Source organism: Lacerta agilis, chromosome 13 (genome assembly GCF_009819535.1).
Source record: "Lacerta agilis isolate rLacAgi1 chromosome 13, rLacAgi1.pri, whole genome shotgun sequence".
Classification (NCBI taxonomy): Eukaryota; Metazoa; Chordata; class Lepidosauria; order Squamata; family Lacertidae; genus Lacerta; species Lacerta agilis.
In genome coordinates, this window is record NC_046324.1 from 45479100 (window position 1) to 45497887 (window position 18788).

The 18788-nt window shown below is 49.0% G+C and overlaps 1 protein-coding gene across 1 annotated transcript in view; it reads left to right on the forward strand.

The window, feature by feature from the left end:
- The window catches only part of CACNA1H (calcium voltage-gated channel subunit alpha1 H), a 393556-nt gene that overhangs the window by 329806 nt on the left and 44962 nt on the right, over window positions 1–18788 (forward strand). The window contains exons 15-22 of the mRNA XM_033166592.1: window positions 3243–3333; window positions 5208–5416; window positions 8230–8667; window positions 10519–10619; window positions 12049–12172; window positions 14601–14669; window positions 16146–16330; window positions 18199–18325. Coding sequence (XP_033022483.1) covers window positions 3243–3333; window positions 5208–5416; window positions 8230–8667; window positions 10519–10619; window positions 12049–12172; window positions 14601–14669; window positions 16146–16330; window positions 18199–18325 — 1344 coding nt within the window. The remainder of the gene's footprint in view (window positions 1–3242; window positions 3334–5207; window positions 5417–8229; window positions 8668–10518; window positions 10620–12048; window positions 12173–14600; window positions 14670–16145; window positions 16331–18198; window positions 18326–18788) is intronic.

Below are 18788 nucleotides of genomic sequence, written 5' to 3' on the forward strand. Positions count from 1 at the left end.
TGTGTTAATGGTGTGCATATACAAAGCTGGGAATTGGCAGCTTTGCGTGACGTTCTCTATAAATATGTAATTATAGACCCAGAAAGAAAGGGAAAGGGGGGGAGGTGTTTTATTGCCGGCGGCTAATGTCTCCTATTGGAGCTGTTTCAGGCTGTGATTTAAATGTACATAAAAGTTTTTCCCCCTAAAAAAAAAAAAGAACTGAATTATTCATTTGGTAGCACAAAAGATTTCCAGGAAAAAAGTACCAAAGCCATCTGTTCTCCCTCTTCCTTTAGCTTCATTCAGAAGGAAGATTGAACATAGTTGAATCTAGAGGCAATTCTGCGTGTATATTCTGTGTGTTCACTCCCTTGAATCTAAATTTCATAACCAGGGCAAGGCGTCTGAAAATGATCGGCAGCAACGAAGCAGGTTTCGGTTGCACATGATTATTATTCATTATTATTTTTCTTTTCATTTCTACAGCACCGTATATTTTTAGGGGGGGGGTGTCTCAAAGCGGTTTACAACCCACATTAAAACATCAAATGAAACAAGCCAGAATAAAATGTTACCGGAGGAAGTGAAATTATAAAGTAAACGTTCGAAGCAACGTAATTAACAGGAAACTCAATTACTGTCTTAATAGATTTCAAAATAAAACGCTACAAAAGAGCTCGGGATGCGGGTGGCGCTGTAGTCTAAACCACTGAGCCTAGGGCTTGCCGATCAGAAGGTCGGCGGTTCGAATCCCTGCGGCAGGGTGAGCTCCCGTTGTTCGGTCCCAGTTCCTGCCCCCCCCCAGCAGTTCGAAAGCACGTCAAAGTGCAAGTAGATAAATAGGTACCACTCCAGCAGGAAGGTAAACGGCATTTCCGCACGCTGCTCTGGTTCGCCAGAAGCGGCTTAGTCATGCTGGCGACATGACCCAGAATCTGTCTGCGGACAAATGCTGGCTCCCTCGGCCAATAGAGTGAGATGAGCGTGCAACCCCAGAGTCGTCCACGACTGGACCTAATGGTCAGGGGTACCTTTACCTTTACAGATTGCACATTTAGCATAGGAAAGTTGACCAAAACAAAAACAGAAACCCAGCCACTGGCTGATTCCCTCCCCGGCTGCCTCCCAGCTCCCCTCCTTCCTTCTGCCCTTCATAAAACATAAGATGAGCTTCCTGGATCAGGCCAATATCCCATCTAGTCCAGCATCCTGTTCTCAAATCAGCCAACCAGATGCCTGTGGGAAACCTGCAAGCAGGATCTGAACACAAGACTCCCCTCCCGCGTCTTCCAGAAACTGCTTTTCAGAAGCATTGCTCCCTCCAACAGTAGAGGTAGAGAAGAGCCCCCAGGGGCCTTCTCATCCATTAATTTGTCTAACTGTCTTCTAAAGTCCTTGAGCCCTTTGTTGTTGTTTTTCGTTTTTACAGCATTTTGGTTTCTGACGTCTAGTAGTTTGGTGTGTCCAGAGGCGTGGGAAGGGAGGGGGGCGGACCACCCCAGGTGTCATCGCTGAGGGGGTGACATTCAGCGCCCGCCCGTGACTCCCAAGCCTACCCCAAGCTGTCGATGTTGCGAGGGGGGGACAAAAAAAAATTTCACACCGGGTACCACCTGGGCTTGCTACGCCTCTGGGTGTGTCATACAGCATCCTTGTACACCCGCTCTGATAAGGTTTAGGAGAAATGAGTGTCCAGGCTCGGCTCACGATGCAGATTAAAAACGCTTAAAATGGAGACATTTCCATCCCTGCCAAGAAGAAGAAGAAGAAGAAGAAGAAGAAGAAGAAGAAGAAGAGGAGGAGGAGTTTGGATTTGATATCCCGCTTTATCACTACCCGAAGGAGTCTCAAAGCAGCTCACATTCTCCTTTCCCTTCCTCCCCCACAACGAACACTCTGTGAGGTGAGTGGGGCTGAGAGACTTCAGAGAAGTGTGACTAGCCCAAGGTCACCCAGCAGCTGCATGTGGAGGAGCGGAGACTCGAACCCGGTTCACCAGATTATGAGTCTACCACTCTTAACCACTACACCACACTTGCTCTCTCACAGTATACACTGGCTCTGTTGAGCCTCCCAGTTCTCCTGGTTGTGGGCATCGTGTGACATGGAGAGTTCCAAAAATGTGCGCCAAATCTCTTGGAAGCTGGTATTTTCATGCACTTTATAGAGCAGGGTTTTCTCGTGGCTTGCTAGATGCAGGAGTTCTTGTCTCCCGTTTTCCACTCTTGGCCTTTCCAATGTTGGAGGATTATTCTTAGAAACATTTTCTAGTCAGGAGGCTGCTGGCAGGGCACTGCCTGGTAACAGAAGCTGGGCAAAAAAAAAAAAAGACAATCACGGGAATATCGAAACAAAAAGAAAAAATCGACACTGTGAAAGATCCCTGTCACGAGATAAGCGTATGTATATATATAGTAGTGCTTAAATAACAAAGTAGAATAGCTCAGAAACACTAAAAATGTTGTGAACTAACCCAAAGGAAAATAATAACTTAACAAACTTAGCAAATGACTCCGGTTACCAAAAATAACTACCAAAACAACCTTGACGAGTTGCCGGCTCAAAATCTCGTTTCACTGTTGTGATCTGTCAGTTTCCTCAGAAGGGGAAAAAAGAAGAAATTATATTTTGTGTAACTCAAGACAGCTTAGTGGCTGTTAAATACAGGGGGAGGATAAGAAACTTCAAACAAAAAGAACGCTCCCAGATAGTGAGCGGTAATATTCCAACCCGTGACTTTAATTAAGCTTCATTCCAAAGGTAGAAACCTAAATTGAAGTTCAAAAACAAGCTCCATAGCTTGTAAAATACGTTGACAAGGGGCTATGCAAGCTCCCACAATCTTATTGTTACGAAGCTGTTGCAAAGACTGATGGAAAGCGTTCCTAGTCACTGACTTATATATCAACTGGTACTTAATTCTTAAAGGCATAGTGCTCACGTGTTGTAGGGTGTGTCCAAACTTACCTACACATGTTGTAATAATACAGTAAAACATATGAAAAGTATAATAAATGTAGGAAAAATTATCTCAACCTTTAAGAATAGACCTGTTGAAACCCTTTGTTGGGGGCACCTACAATCTTTGGCGCGAGATGGCTCCTATGGCTCCGGCTCCGACCTTTCATGGACACTTGCGCCACCTGCTGTTGTCCTCCTGCCTTGCATCTTAGCAGTCTCTATGGGTGCCGACCACTGCTGAGTTCAGCGCTGCAAATTAATTCGGTTTCTCTTCACCCACCCACCTTTCCCTCCAACAGGGTGATGCCAACAGATCCGACACCGATGAGGACAAGACATCCATCAACTTTGAGGAAGAGCTTGAGAAGCTGAAGGAACTCCGTGCTTCTGGTAAGCTGGGATGCCATTCCCATGGTGGAGCACCTACAGGTCCATTGGGGTGATTGAGGTACTGCCCAGCCCAACCTTGGCCAGCCAGCCCCTCGCTCACCTGCTTGCCTTCTAACTTACAAACACCCCAGGGGGGTTTCCCTATCAGCTTTGTATGAAAATCCCCACCCCAGATTTCTACCTTTCACGGTCATAAATATGTAAAAACAATATACAGTGGTACCTCGGGTTACATATACTTCAGGTTACATACGCTTCAGGTTACATACTCCGCCAACCCAGAAATAACGCTTCAGGTTAAGAACTTTGCTTCAGGATAAGAACAGAAATCGTGCTCTGGCGGCGCAGAGGGAGGCCCCATTAGCTAAAGCAGTGATTCAGGTTAAGAAGAGTTTCAGGTTAAGAACAGACCTCCGGAACGAATTAAGTACGTAACCAGAGGTACCACTGTAAATATGATAACATTCAATCTTTTAAAAAAAATAAAAAATGAGATAGAGTGGAATCTCAGTTGTCGAACACTTTGGAAGTCAAACATTTCAGCTTTCAAACGCCAACAACCCAGAAGTGAATGCTTCCATTTTCAAACGCGTCTCAGAAGTCGAACGGCTTCCAAGGCGCGTTTCTCCATTTTTTTCAATGGATTTTGCCGACCGGCAATTGCGCCTCGGTTGCCAAACGTTTCAGAAGTCTAACAGTCTTCCGGAATGGATTACGTTCGACGACTGAGGTTCCACTGTGCAGGGGAAGCGTGATTGTGTATCACAAAACCAAGCAGCCGGCAAAGCAATGTAAAATTAAAAGTCCTACAAAGGACATTTCAGGGCATTATGAGTTCTTTTCTCCAGCTGATTCAAATTACAAACACAGATCCGTTGGGAAATGGGAGCCTGTTTGCTTCCGCCATTGATTGCTGGCAGGGGCGTCGTAGGGGAGAGGCGGTGGGGGCGGTGGGGGCGGGGGGCCCCAGTCAGCGCCCCTGCTGGGGGTGACACACCAAGGGGGCAACCCTGCCCACTGGGCTTTTAAAAAACTTTTAAACTTTTTTTCAAAATCCTTTTTAGGATATTTTCGACACTGCTGGGGTCGAGCCGCAGGGGTGGCCAGCGAGGAGGAGTGTCACCCCCCCCCTCGCTGGCTGTCCCTGCGGCTCCGCCCCAGCAGCGCCGAAAATAGCCCCCCCTTCCAGCGGTGCAGCTCGGCATGGAGGCAAGGGGCGGGCCAGCAAGGTGGGGTACCACCCCCTCCTGGCTGGCCTGCCCCTTGCCTCTTTGCCGAGCTCCGCTGCTGGCTGGCTTGCGGAGCCGGGGCATGGAGAGGGGCCGTCCCACTCCCTGCCCCGACTTGCGCTCCGCCAAGGGAGCCCGGGCGGCGGATTCAGGAGTCTTTGCAGCCCGCAAAGACTCCCGAATCTGCCTCCCAGCACCCCTTCGTGCAGCGGCTGCTCACGCAGGCATGAGCAGCCGCGGCACGAAGGGGTGCCGCCGCCGGGCGGAGGCTTCAGGAGTCTCCCGAATCCGCCGCCCGGCACCCCCGGGGGCGGGGCGTCGCGTGCATCATGACGTCATGACGCACGCACCGCAATGCCCCGCCCCCAGGGGTGCCTCTTGGCTTCCCGCCCCCAGCAGCCAAGGGGCTAAGAATGCCCCTGATTGCTGCAGAAGGCATGAGCTGTCATTGGAGAAAAGCACTCTGCGAGGAAAAGAACGTCAGATCCTTCATGATGTCTAGATCCTTGGTGGTTCTCTTTTAGGGTGGGGCAATCCAATTGAGAAAGTTTTCAGTGCTGCTTTCGGTCCATGTGCTTCACGTATCCAGGTATAAGTCAGAATAGCATTGCACATCGCCATGACAAGAGCTTTTCCATCTTCCAGAGCTGAAGATGTACTCTCTCGCCGTCACCCCCAATGGCCACCTGGAGGGCAAGGGGAGCATGCCCCCGCCGATCATCATGCACACCGCTGCCACGCCCATGCCCACCCCAAAATGTTCGCCGCACATGGACGCCGTCTACCCCTTTGCGGACTCCAGAAGAGGGAGCAATGCCTCGATCGACCCACTGAGCTTCGACCAAAAGTCCTTGGTATTTTACAAGTGTTGCCGGTAGCTGACATTTGGGCAGAGCAGGGCGGGCGGGGGCTGCTTTGCAATTGGGCACACAAAGTACTCGAGACCCCCCAGTTTTTGATGGATCGCCTCTCCTCTTATCCACCAACCTGGGCGCAGAGATTGGCAAGGGGGTCCTTCTCACCTATGGAGGGAGGTTTGCTGGATGGTGACACAGAACAGAGCAACTCCCATGGTGGAGAACGTTTTTCAGCGCAGGGGGGTCAAATTCCCTTCTGGGCAGCTGTCCAGGGGCTGCATGCAAGTGGTGCGGGGGGGGGGGGGGAGAGGCAAAAGTGGGTGGAGCAATGAATGTAAAATTTACCCAGTGGAGGCTGCTCCTTTATGGCAATTGGGGCACTGCCCCAACCAAGCTCAGACTGCCCTCTGCCAGCACCCCCCCTACCTGTCTTCTAACTTACAACCAATGCCGACTGCACCTGTTGGCTTCCACCTTGTACCTCAGTACAAGGATGTCTTTCCACACCCACCTGCGTGCCTCTCTGCATCCTCCATCGAGACAAACAAGGGATTATGGAAGTTCAAGGGCAGGGTCCAGCCAACCAAAAGCACTCAAGAGTGCAAAACAGGGCCAATGAAAGGGTATGGCCTTGGCAGGGGAGTTCTGAGGGCCTGATCCAGAGGCCTGGAGGGTAGTGTTAGAAACTCAGTATAATCTAATCACCAAAATGGCACCTTAAACCTGGGCTATGGTGGCCACAACAGTGTGTCTAGGCACCATCCCCCCCCCCGTGGGCATTATTATTATTATTATTATTATTATTATTATTATTATTATTATTATTATTCATTTCATTTCTATACCAATTCCTATTTTAGAGAAAATATCTCAAACTGGTTAACAACACATTAAAACATCAAATAAAACAATCCAGAATAAAACAAATCCAAGCTTCAATGAAAAAACTTCAGATCCTTCGCTAAGTGACATTTGCTTTTTCCTGGTATGCCCCACAAAGGACCTTAAGGTCCACAAATAACAATAGCTTAAGGGTCCCAGGCACAAAAGAAGCCAGATTATCCTCCACAAGGGCCAGGGCTTTTTCAGTGTTGGCTCCGACTTGGTGGAATACTCTGTCCAACAAGACTAGGGCCCTGTGGGACCCACCTCCTTCCACAGGGCCTGTAAGACAGAGTTATTCCGCCTGGCCTTCAATCTAGCCTGATCCCCTATTCCTTTCCCCCTTCCCTTTTTTCTGAAGAAACCCTTCTGGGTCCCCACATTAAAATTCCTCCCTGGTCTCCCTACTGGCCTAGCATGACTAACCTGGCCCGTTAGCCCTGGGGATCCCATTGATGTTTGTTTTTTATGCTGTTTTTTAGCTGGTTTTTAAAGTTGTTTTAATCATTGTCTGTTGTTGGCCGCCCAGAGCCCGGTTTTTGGATCGGGAAGGTCGGGGTAGAAATAAAATTTTTATTTATTTATTTCTATTAGATTTATAGACCACCACCCCTTCATCGTAACAGCTCAGGGCAGTTCACAGAAATAAAACACAGGATTAAAAACACAAGGAGATAATTAGAAGCAAAACAGCAAAACAGTATTCCCTTTCCCAAAGACACATTTAAAAGGCTATAGGATATCAGTCAGCCAAAGGCCTGGTTGAAGAGGAACGTTTTCGCCTGGTGCCTAAAGATGTATTGTAAAGGCGCCAGGTGAGACTCCCTGGGGAGAGCATTCCGCAGCAGGGGGCCACCACAGAGTAGGCCCGTTCTTGCGTTGCCATCCTCTGGACCTCACATGGAGGAGGCACACAAAGAAGGGCCTCAGAGGATGGTTGCAGGGTGTGGGTCGGTTCATATGGGGAGAGGCGGCCCTTGAGGTATTGTGGTCGGTCCTGAGTCGTTTAAGTCTTTATAGGTCAAAACCAGCACTTTGAATTGGGCCCGGAAGCTCATTGGCAGCCAGTGAGGTCGGGCTAGGATCGGTGCGATATGCTCTTGCCCTTGTAGAACTCAGCAGGTGGGGAGGTTGTGAACAGGGAAGTCAGGGGGGATGGAAAAGCAGAAAAGTACATCACTGCATCATTAACTGCAGCCGTTCACAAAAGCACAGACATCCTGTCATTGGCAAGCCAGCTAACTGTAGGGTTTAGTAAGCCGGACTTATGGAGGGCGCATCTATGAATGGCTACTAACCCTGATGTCTGTGCAAGCAACAGACATCAGTTTGCCTCCTTAGTTTGAGCAAGCAATGCCTCTGAAAACTAGCTGCTGCAACCCATGGAAGAGGAGAGGGCTCTTGCGCTCAGGTCCTGCTTGCAGGTTTCCCAAAAAGAGACATCTGGTTGGCCACTGCGAGAACAGGATGCTGGACTAGATGGGCCACTGGCCTGATCCTGCAAGGCTGTTCATAAGTTCTTCCTTCCACCCTGTTTCCGAAGGATGTAGCCAAGCAGCAAGCCTGAGCACAACTGCCCCCTTCCCAGTTGTCACGCCCAGAAGCTGGCCTTCAGAGGTGGACCATCGCCATCATGACTAGTGGCCATAAACAACCTTTCCCTCCATGGATAATAGCCTTATCGTCCATGGCTCACAGCCAGGCTGTCGTTGGCTACTTGCCATGATGGCATCCCCTGCCCTGACTTGCCCTGGGTTGCTTGCCTTCTTCTGGCCAGGGGTGGGGAAACTGTGGCCCTCAGATCTATCGCCGGGCGCACATAATCCCTGGGGGCCGTCCACGCTAGCAGGGACTGGTGGGTGCTGGAGGATGCCAGGCGCCCCAGCCCTTTCTCCTGGCAGCTCTGACCTGCTCCCCCCATCTCTCAGTCCAGCCTCCGCAGCTCGCCCTGCGCCAACTGGGGCACCAGCAGCAACTGGGGCAGCCGCCGGTCCAGCTGGAACAGCCTCGGGCGAGCGCCCAGCCTGAAGAAGAAGAGCCAGTGTGGGGAGCGCGAGTCCCTGCTCTCCGGGGAAGGGAAAGGCAGCACCGACGACGAGGCGGAGGATGCCAAGCTCAGCGCTGTCAGCCGGCCACCCTCGCACCGCCGGGCAGAGTCTCTGGACTGCAGAGGCGCCCTGGAGATGCCCGAGCTCCTCCATGTCCCCGGGGTGCGCCACCACCCCTTGAGCATCAGCCCAGTGGCGATGCTGCCCGCCGAGTACCAGGACTGCAATGGCAAGATGCTCCGCGTGCCCAGCGAGTTCTACCTGCACGTAGATGGGCACAAGGACGACACGCTCGACTACGATGACGACATGGAGGACGTAAGTCGGAACCGGCGAACGGAAGGCGGGACCTCCTTCCTCACCAGTGGCCCTTAATGTACACGGGGGGGGGGGTGTCTATTTTATTATTGACTTACTGCCGCTTTTGTGGGAATGTTTAGGAGTGTGGATGATGATCTATTATATTATATATCTCATCCCAGCTTGAATTAACAAGCTCCAAACTTAGCAGAGTTTCATTCCCTTTTAAAACACACACAGCAGACGCGCTTGCACAGGCTTGCTAAAGCCTCTATAAGAGATATATATTCCTGGTATAATTCCCCCATATCCCTCTTAAAAGACTGCACACGACACAATGTATCTTAGATGAATAAAAAGAATTTACTTACATAATTCCTGAGTTACACAGCGTTTCTCAGAATGGCAGGCTTGCTTAGTAAAAAGTACTTACATGTGGTTGCTACTTTCATAGGGAAAAATAGCTTCCTTTGTTCCCTTGGCTGAGAGCCAGGAGAACATCTTGTTGCATCTTGAACAGATGAAGAGAAAATGGTGAATGAACCTGGGATCTTGTTCCCAGGTAAGACCACACCTACTTCTGGTCAGAGAGGAAGTTAACTCAGTCCAGGTAGTAGGAAGTTATGCCTGGAGGACTGAGTTACCTTCATGTCCACTCTAGCAATGTTGTGTTTGGATGCTCTGTGTTTACATCCCGCAGCTTTTCTCAACCTGGGATCCCCAAAGGTTGCTGGACTACAAATCCCACCATCCTTGACCACTGGTCCTGCCAGCTAGGGATGATGGGAGTTGTAGTCCAACAACATCTGGGGGGGGTGAGAATGGCCGGCTTATTTCATTCATACCCCCCAATGGTGCAGCAATAAAACTGCGACCACATTTGCAAAGCTAATCAGGATCCGGCCTTGCCAATCCCCCTCCATGTTGCAAGGCAGTGTGCAGCCCATGGGTTCCATGTCTAAACCACCAAGCCTATTGGTCTGAACCAGGCATGTCCAACAGGTAGATTGTGATCTACCGGTAGATCACTGGACGTCTGCAGTAGATCACTGGTAGATCATTGGCTCCCCCCAAAAAAGCTCAACATTTTACCTCCTCCCTGAAAAAAACTCAACAACTTTGACCCGAACCCCCCCCCCCAAAATTGGCCTTCCTCCTTCCTAAAAAAAGCTCACTGCCAGTTTTTAACTCTGTGAGTAGATCGCAGTCTCTTGGGAGTTGGCCACCCCTGGCTAAACCACTTGGGTTTGCCAATCAGAAGGTTGGTGGTTCGAATCCTCGCAACGGGGTGAGCTCCCATTGTTCTGTCCCCGCATCTGCCAACCTAGCAGTTCGAAAGCGCACCAGTGCAAATAGATAAATGGGTACCGTTACGGTGGGAAGGCAAACGGCATTTCTGTGCGCTCTGGCTTCCGTCACGGTGCCCCATTGCGACATAAGCGGTTTAGTCATGCTGACCTTTACCTTTACTTCCATGTCAAAGTAGTGTCGCAGCCCACTTGGTATGAAGAGTTGGACCACCCTGATATAGACATTATAGATCTGTAGACTTCATAGATCCATAGCCTGGTTTTCATATATTCAGGACCCCCCACCAAAATAGCCATGTGGGGGCCAGGCAGGAGGGATGGAGATGGGCTGTTCAACCGGATCAGGTAAATGAAGGGGTCTTTCTGAGCCCCTGGGGCCCTCAGCCAATGCCCAGCTCGGCTGACAGCTGGCACCCATCGCTCAAGAAAGTGGGCGTCAAATGTGAAAGGTTGGGGGAATGCCTTATTTTCTCATTTCATTTCTATCCTGCCTTTCCTCCAAAGAGCTCCAGGCCGCTTAAAGGAACGATGGTAATAAAAGTCTTGTTCTTTCATCCAGAGTTACTGCTACAGGATTCATAAGGCCCTGCAGCCTTACAAGCCAGAATGGTGCAAGACTCATGAGGACTGGTCACTCTATTTGTTTTCACCTCAGAATCGGTAAGAGCGCCTCGGCAGGGATGGGAGAATCTCCTCCTCCTCCTCCCCTAGCTCCAAATCCAAATATAACTTATTTACAGTCAACCGACAGTAATCAGACACGATCCCCATTAAGTTCATCGAAATTGGCGGACCTAAGTTAGTCACCTTCGTTAATTTCATCGAACCTGCTCTGAGTATAACTACCAATGGCTAACCCAATATAAAAGGTACATAATATAAAAATACGTAAGTTCATTAAAAGGCGGGGGGAGGGGACGAAAGGCGACCGTAGGTTATCGAAGCAAAATGGCCACATTAGTAGAAACGGGGTATGTGATTTATTTAGACTTCAACATCCAGAGAGTAATATTTACTTACTTACTTACTTACTTACTTACTTACTTACTTACTTACTTATAAATACCCTGCCCATCTGGCTGGGTTTCCCCAGCCATTCTGGGTGGCTCCCAACAGAATAATAATTATAATTATAAAAATAAAAAGCAATTAAACATCAAACATTAAAAACTTCCCTAAACAGGGCTGCCTCCAGATGTCTTCTAAAAGTCAGATAGTTGTTTATTTCCTTGACCTGTGATGGGAGGGCGTTCCACAGGGCGGGCGCCACCACCGAGAAGGCCCTCTGCCTGGTTCCCTGTAACTTCGCTTCTCTCAGGGAGGGAACCGCCAGAAGGCCCTCGGAGCTGGACCTCAGTGTCCGGGCTGAACGATGGGAGTGAAGACACTCCTTCAGATATACTGGGCCGAGGCCGTTTAGGCTACAGTATGTAAAATACATAAAAATCATCAAAGGAGAGAGGGGGGAATCAGGAAGCAGTCACAAAATTTCCAAGGGAAATGGCAATGTTTAGAAATCTTGCCGCTTAGGACTCAGGTGTTTCCCTGACAGCCGCTAGTTTTACACAGCTTTAAAAAAGCCATCAGAATTGGTGGGCATCCCTACTTCTTGTGGGAGGGAGTTCCATAGTTTAGCGTTGGCATGTGCCTACTCTGTGTCTCGCTGTTAGAGGCCAAGGGGCACCCTTTGGTAAAGATTATTAAAGTGGAGCCTACACTTCCCACCCAGCCTGGGGCTATTACCAGCTTTGCACGGCCCTGTGCAGGACAAACAGAAGAGTGGACAGCCCTATAGGGGCTCAGTTCCAGACATAGGGGCAGCAAGGGAGAATGTCTCTGAAGGGATTAGGAGATCTGTAGGACATGACAGGGTGGGTTATAAGGGGCAGCGAGGAAGGAAAGCATAGATTCTGAGTGGTGGAACGAGGGTCATGGGCAAGGGTGCATTGAGACAAACAAGCACAGAGAAATGATGGGGCTGCGAGGCCTTTTGGGGGGCAAGATCCGGGAGCCAGTGGTGGGATTTCAGGGGCAGCATCAGCTGCTAAGAGCAACAAGAGCGGTAAGCAGTTGTGCTCTCATCTTCAAGGCTTCGGGCCAACTGCCAGAAGGTCATCGCGCACAAGATGTTTGACCACATCGTTCTCGTCTTCATCTTCCTCAACTGCATCACCATCGCATTGGAGAGGCCGGATATCGACCCCAACAGCACGGTGAGCTCCAGGAAGTGCCCCCAATCGCTGGGAGATCAGATGCTAAGAACCACTTGCTTTGCAGCCTGCAAACTTTAAGCGCAAGGAGGAAGCAGGGAGAAGGGGTGTGTGGCTGTCCAAGACTACAAATCCCATCATCCCTGACCATTGGGTCATGCTGGCTGGGAATGATGGGAGTTGGAGCCCAACAACATATGAGCACCAAGTTCCCTGCCCACCCCTGCATACCCTCCGACATTTCTCTTATGAAAATAGGGACGTCCCATTCCATAATGATAATTTTACTATTTATATCCCACACATCTTACTGGGTTGTCCCAGACACTCTGGGCAGCTTCCAACATATAGAAAAACATAATAAAACATTATTTTTTATATTAAAAAACCCAACAACTTCGCTATACAAGATTGCCTTCAGACAGCTTGGGAGTCAGATAACTCCATACCCTCCAACATTTCTCCAATGAAAATAGGGTCATCCAAAGGAAAAGCGGGACATTCAGGGATCAAATCAGAAACCGGGACGGATTCTCTAAATCAGGGATATCCCTGGAAAATATGAGTGAAGCTTTGTCAGCCCAGGGGGGTGCCCTCCCTCATAGGAAGCCTTCTGAGGCCATGCCAGAAGTGGGTTGGGATAGATGCAAAAGGGGGAGTGGGCAGTAGGGGAAAGAGGGTGTGGCTAATTATTATCTGTAGCATAGGCTACATAGACGCGGGTGGCGCTGTGGTCTAAACCACCGAGCCTGGGGCTTGCCGATCAGAAGGTCGGCGGTTCGAATCTCCGCAACGGGGTAAGCTCCCGTTGCTCGGTCCCAGCTCCTGCCAACCTAGCAGTTTGAAAGCAAGTCAAAGTGCAAGTAGATAAATAGGTACCGCTCCGGCGGGAAGGTAAACGGCATTTCCGTGCGTTGCTCTGGTTCGCCAGAAGCAGTTTAGTCATGCTGGCCACATGACCCGGAAGCTGTACACCAGCTCCCTCGATGAGCACCGCAACCCCAGAGTCGTCTGCGACTGGACCTAACGGTCTGGGGTCCCTTTACCTTTATTTACCTTTACCATAGGCTACATTCCAGCCTCTCAAAAGCCAGGCTTCTCCCCACACTCATCCACACATGTGTCTCTCCATCCTCTGTCTGCCCAATCAAGAGGCATAGTTCAAGGACTGGGAAGCAGGCCTGTGCTCTGATACCTAGACTTCTGCAATGTGTTCTTTGCAGGGCTGCCCTTTAGGTTGGTCTGGAAGCTGCAGCTAGCATAAAATGTGGCAGCTCGACCACTCACGGAGGAAGAATGTAGCAGCTGTGTTATGCCGCTGCTGAAGGAATTGTTCAGGCTGCCCTCCTCTCTCTCCCCATCCATTTTTTCCCCTTTCACATCATGCCTTTTGTAAGCCTGGACTCAGCAAAAAAAATGTTTTGTTTGCATTGATTTGTAAGGGCTTTTTTTTTTAAGCTGAAAAGCAGGATTTAAAAACAATCCTTAAATAAGCTATGTATTTGTCCTTCCCTGTGACTACATTATGCAAAGTTTGTTTTGTTTTTTAAGTAGGCTAAAGCTTCAGTCCTATGCAGAATTTCCTAAAACAAAGGAAGCTCAACCGAACTCAATGAAACTTCATTCCCCTCACCCCAAAAAAAGTTTAGAATGCCGATTCAAGTTTCAATCTGTTTTCAGTCTACTGTTGTTTTACCTTTTTGAAAGTCTTAAGTTAGTGTTGTTCATTGCTCTTATCAATAACGTTATTGTTTTGTCTTCTTTGTAAACCACTTTGAGGTTTTTTTCTACAATCAAGTGATATACACACACACTGGTACTCGGTTTTCGAGCATCGCGAAAGCTGAACATTTCAGAACCCAAACGCCCAAAACCCTGAAGTAAATGTTTCCATTTTCGAATGCGCCTCAGAAGTCGAATGGCTTCCACTGGGTGTTTTTCTATTTTCTCCATTGAACTTGCATCCAGCCCTTTGCGCCTTGGTTTTTGAACGTTTTGGAAGTCGAACGGTCTTCTGGAACAGATTATGTTCGAGAACCGAGGTACCACTGTACTGTGGTACTTCTGGTTACGTACTTAATTCGTTCCGGAGGTCCGTTCTTAACCTGAAACTGTTCTTAACCTGAAGCACCACTTTAGCTAATGGGGCCTCCCACTGCCGCTGCGCCGCCAGAGCACGATTTCTGTTCTCATCCTGAGGTAAAGTTCTTAACCTGAAGCGTTATTTCTGGGTTAGTGGAGTTCTTTACCTGGAGCGTATGTAACCTGAAGCGTATGTAACCTGAGGTACCACTGTATATATATCTGCCCCAAATGTAACAACATGGCATTTTGGATTGAGCAGTCTGCCCACTCGCTCATACCTTTTCTCCCTCCCTCCATTATTATTATTATTATTATTATTATTATTATTATTATTATTATTTTACAGGAGCGAATATTCTTGAGCGTCTCCAACTACATTTTCACTGCCATCTTTGTCGCCGAGATGATGGTCAAGGTAAAGCTGAACCAGGAGGAATGCAGAAAAGAAGCCATCAGAGCTTAGTCCTGGTCTTATTTCCACTATATGCATGTACAGTGAAAGGCAATCTACCCATTATGCAGAATGGGATGGTTGACCGAGATGGTAGAATTGTGATGTGTACCACTTTAGTTTATGAAGAAGAGAGATTTCATATTTCTGGTAAATATGCTGCCTTATGGTAAAGAGGTAAAAATATCCCTCCCTGCAGGGCATAATCTAGCACAAAGGATCATAGAATTGTAGAGTTGGAGGGGACCACAATGGTCATCTAGTCCAACCCTCTGCAATGGAGGAATATTTTGCCCAACGTGGGCCTCGAACTCACAACATGAAATTAAGAGTCTCATGCTCTACCAACTGAGCTACTCCAGTCAGGTGAGAGTGATGCTGATGCACGAGGGGGGAATTCAGAAATATGAGCCCCCTACAGTCTGAAGTGGCATGGTCCCAAAATCTATTACCTTTGTTAGTAATGCCCATTATGTTACATTTTTTTGAAAAAAGAGGGGTGCTGCTGTTGCTTAGCAACCAAACATAATGACATGACCTTTGCTGAGGTAACACATGGTCCGATTGGCTATGTGGACCTGAGGGAGTTTCCCCTGTGTATATTGTGCTGAATGTCTTCCTGCCCTGTATAAGGCTGAAGCTAAGAAAGAAAGAAAGCCCTCTCTATTCCTTCCTCCTCAAATTATACTCAGTTTTCCTCTGTAAAGTGTTATCAGTTCTTAAGGAAGGAATCTTAACATCTTAGTCTACCACTGGGGATTGGTGGTGGGAAGACAATAAGTGTTCAGAAAGGGAAGACGAGATGTCGGAAGGTAACAGCGCTCAGTGAGCATGGGAAATCTATGGCAGAGAGAAGTCCAGAAGCAGAGGCAGAAGCAGGAGAGGAGGGAGTCCAAGAGATGAGTTTGGCTGGTGAAGAGTTACAGGTGTCTCCCCCTCCTGCTGCAACAATCTCCCCTCCCTGCTTGTCTCCCAGAACCAGAAGAGGCATGAAAAGGGCAGAGGAGAGGATTGGCTTCACACGGGCGCAGTCTCTGATTGCTTGGGGGGAAACCCTGGAGAGGAGGGAACTTAGATGGCTGTGGGGAGGCAGGGAGTTTCAGTCTTGGCAACAGATCCATGTTTCAAGACCTACCAGGGATGAGCTGCTGTGCTCATTAGATCTGACACTCCTCCAGGTCTGCACAGATCCCGTTCTTGCTAATGAAGAGCTTTCTCCAACGTGCACAGGGTGATTTACTGCTGGCCTGCTGCTGTCACCTGGATGGGTTGGAAGGGAGAAGGTAGGCATGCAAGGTCTGGTTGAGGTTAGACTGAGGATGTTAGGGCAGTGACCCATTTGCCCGAAAGGAGTCAGTATCAGAAAGCTTCCGATGTACCAATCAGCCAAGCTATTGTTTCGGCTTCTTAAGCCTCCCCAACCATCCTCTCTGCCTTCAGGTCGTGGCCCTTGGCTTTTTCTCCGGGGAAAACACCTATCTCCAGAGCAGCTGGAATGTCCTGGACGGAATCCTCGTCTTCGTGTCTATCATCGACATCATCGTTTCCATGGCGTCGGCAGGCGGGGCTAAGATCTTGGGGATCCTTCGCGTACTTCGGCTGCTGCGTACTTTAAGACCCTTACGGTATTTTTCTTTCCCTTCTGCAGAAGCACCCGTTAGGGCTACCTGATTTCCCTCTCATGGCGGGGAGAAGGGGGGAATCAGTGTGTCAAAGGGATCGTTTCGATCTCAAGCATTGCCCCAAGGATAAGATTAGACATTGCGAGCAAATTTAAGAAAATGAGAAGAGTTATCCTGGATGGTCCAGAAGCTCATCTAAGTGAACATCCAGGAAGCCTGCTCTCGAGACATGATCCCTAGCAACTGTTTTTTGTGTGGTAGACTGCCTCTGAACATGGAGGCTTGCAGATGGAGTTTGCAGCCCCATGCCAAGAGTGCCTTTCAATAAGAAGAAAATGGGGAGACCAATCTTGGGATATGTGCATTACACTTAGTGTGGTGTAACATGACCATCAAGGAAGGATCTGGCATCATAAAAATTAAAAAAAAACCCACACCTGTCATGCCTAAGCTGAAGTTTCCGAACCCTCTTCAGGGGCAGCCCTATGTATAATGCATTGCAGTAATCTAACCTTGAGGTTAGATTCTCAAGGAAAGAGAGCAGCCAGCACACTAGCTTTAACTGTGCAATGCAATCCTGCCCACCACAGAGATCTGAGCAAATGCTTTTCTTTGCGGCTCGAGGCACGCATGTTCCTGCAGAGAAACCTGAATCAGGCTCCCCTCCACCCAACCCTCCCCATACAATTAACCTTCCTGCGCAAGCAGAAAGGTTGGACTTGTTTGGAGCGCTGAGAAATTATCAGCCTCGGACGATAAACGCCTTCTCCTCGCTTGCATTTCCCTCAGATCCGCGCGTATCGGGCCGGCGGCCCCGTCATCTAAATGGCATGTCAAATTGCAGAACCTCGCAGTTGTTCCAGGAGGGGCGGGCATGACCCCAGCATGTGGCGTGTCAGCCATGGAGCAGTGCGTGCGAGGGGGTTGGGGCGGAGATAGCAGGCGAGGAGTCGCATTGGCTCTGAGCAGGATTTGCATTTGAACCGCAGCGGGGAACGCTTCAGGAACTCGATCCCACCAAGCAGCAATTTAGCATCTTGGCAAGAGCTGAAGTCAGGTGACACTTCCAGGGTCTGAAGTGGAGCAAAAGGAAATGTGCGTTTCAGTTAACTGTTGAGCCATAAGCCTGGGGAGGGAGGGAGGGAGGGAGGGAGGGAGGGAGGGAGATCACCTGCTTGGGGAATTCTGGTCCGCTCTCTGCTTGGGTCTGCGGTTCCACATCAAGACAGGACTGTTCTTTTCCTTGTCCTGGTGACACTATACTTTCGAAGCAGTGCCATGCCATGGCCACGGCTTCCGCTGAAGAATCGTTTCATTTACTGAATTTATACACCGCCCTATAACCCGGAGGTCTCGGGGCGGTTCACAAAAGAGATCACAGGGTATAAAATCAAAATAAAAACAATAATCCAATAACCTCCCCCCCCCCAAAAAAAAAAAACATTTTAAAAGGGTATAGGATGTCAAACAGATGAACCAAAGGCCTGGTTAAAAAGGAATGTTTTTGCCTGGCACCTAAAGGTATATAATGAAGGCGCCAGGTGAACTTCCCTGGGGAGAGCATTCCACAGACGGGGAGCCACTGCAGAGAAGGCCCTGTTCTCGTGTTGCCACACTCTGGACCTCTCGAGGAGATGGCACACAAAGGAGGGCCTCAGAAGATGATCTCAGGGTAAGGTGCAGGGCAGTGAGTTCCACAGTTTAACTGCGTCCTGCATTGAAGAAGTCCTTTCTTTTGTCTGTCCTGACATTCAGCTTCATTGGTTGCCTCGGACATTGGAGGAAGAACATGACCTTCATGTCCCCTAGTCATTAGTAGCTTTAACCTCCATGAACTTGTCTAAATTTGACGTTGGTGATCTTCTTGCCAGAGTCATCAGCAGGGCGCCGGGACTGAAGCTTGTCGTGGAGACACTGATATCCTCTCTCAGGCCTATCGGCAACATCGTGCTCATCTGCTGTGCCTTCTTCATCATCTTCGGCATCTTAGGAGTGCAGGTAATAGTTTTCCCTCTCTCACTGGCTCAGTAAAACCCCTAGCAAATACTTCCTAGCTCCCTTCCACTCCAGCAGCCAGCTTGCCCCAGTAACTTAAGTCATCTAGAGCTAGGGGTGTGGGAGAAATTCAGATTTAAATGCAAACTTAATCTATTTTCACTTCCTGCAACAACTGTTGAACCAACGTGTGGCTGTCCTTCGAAGCGTGCGCGCCTCTGAATTTTGCAATGTTGGTCTCCAGCCCAAGAGTGTGCGCACATCTGCATGCAGATGCATGTACTAGTGAAAACGGCATCCAGAAATGCATGATGTTAGGGGGAAATGTTTGCAAATTTTAAAAATGTGTTTATTAGGCAGATTGCATGCAAAAAATATATATACTTTCAGAAAAATGTGCACTAAAATTGGGGCAGGGGTAACACAAAAAATGTGGAGATCTGAACTTGAATGGAAACATGAGAAA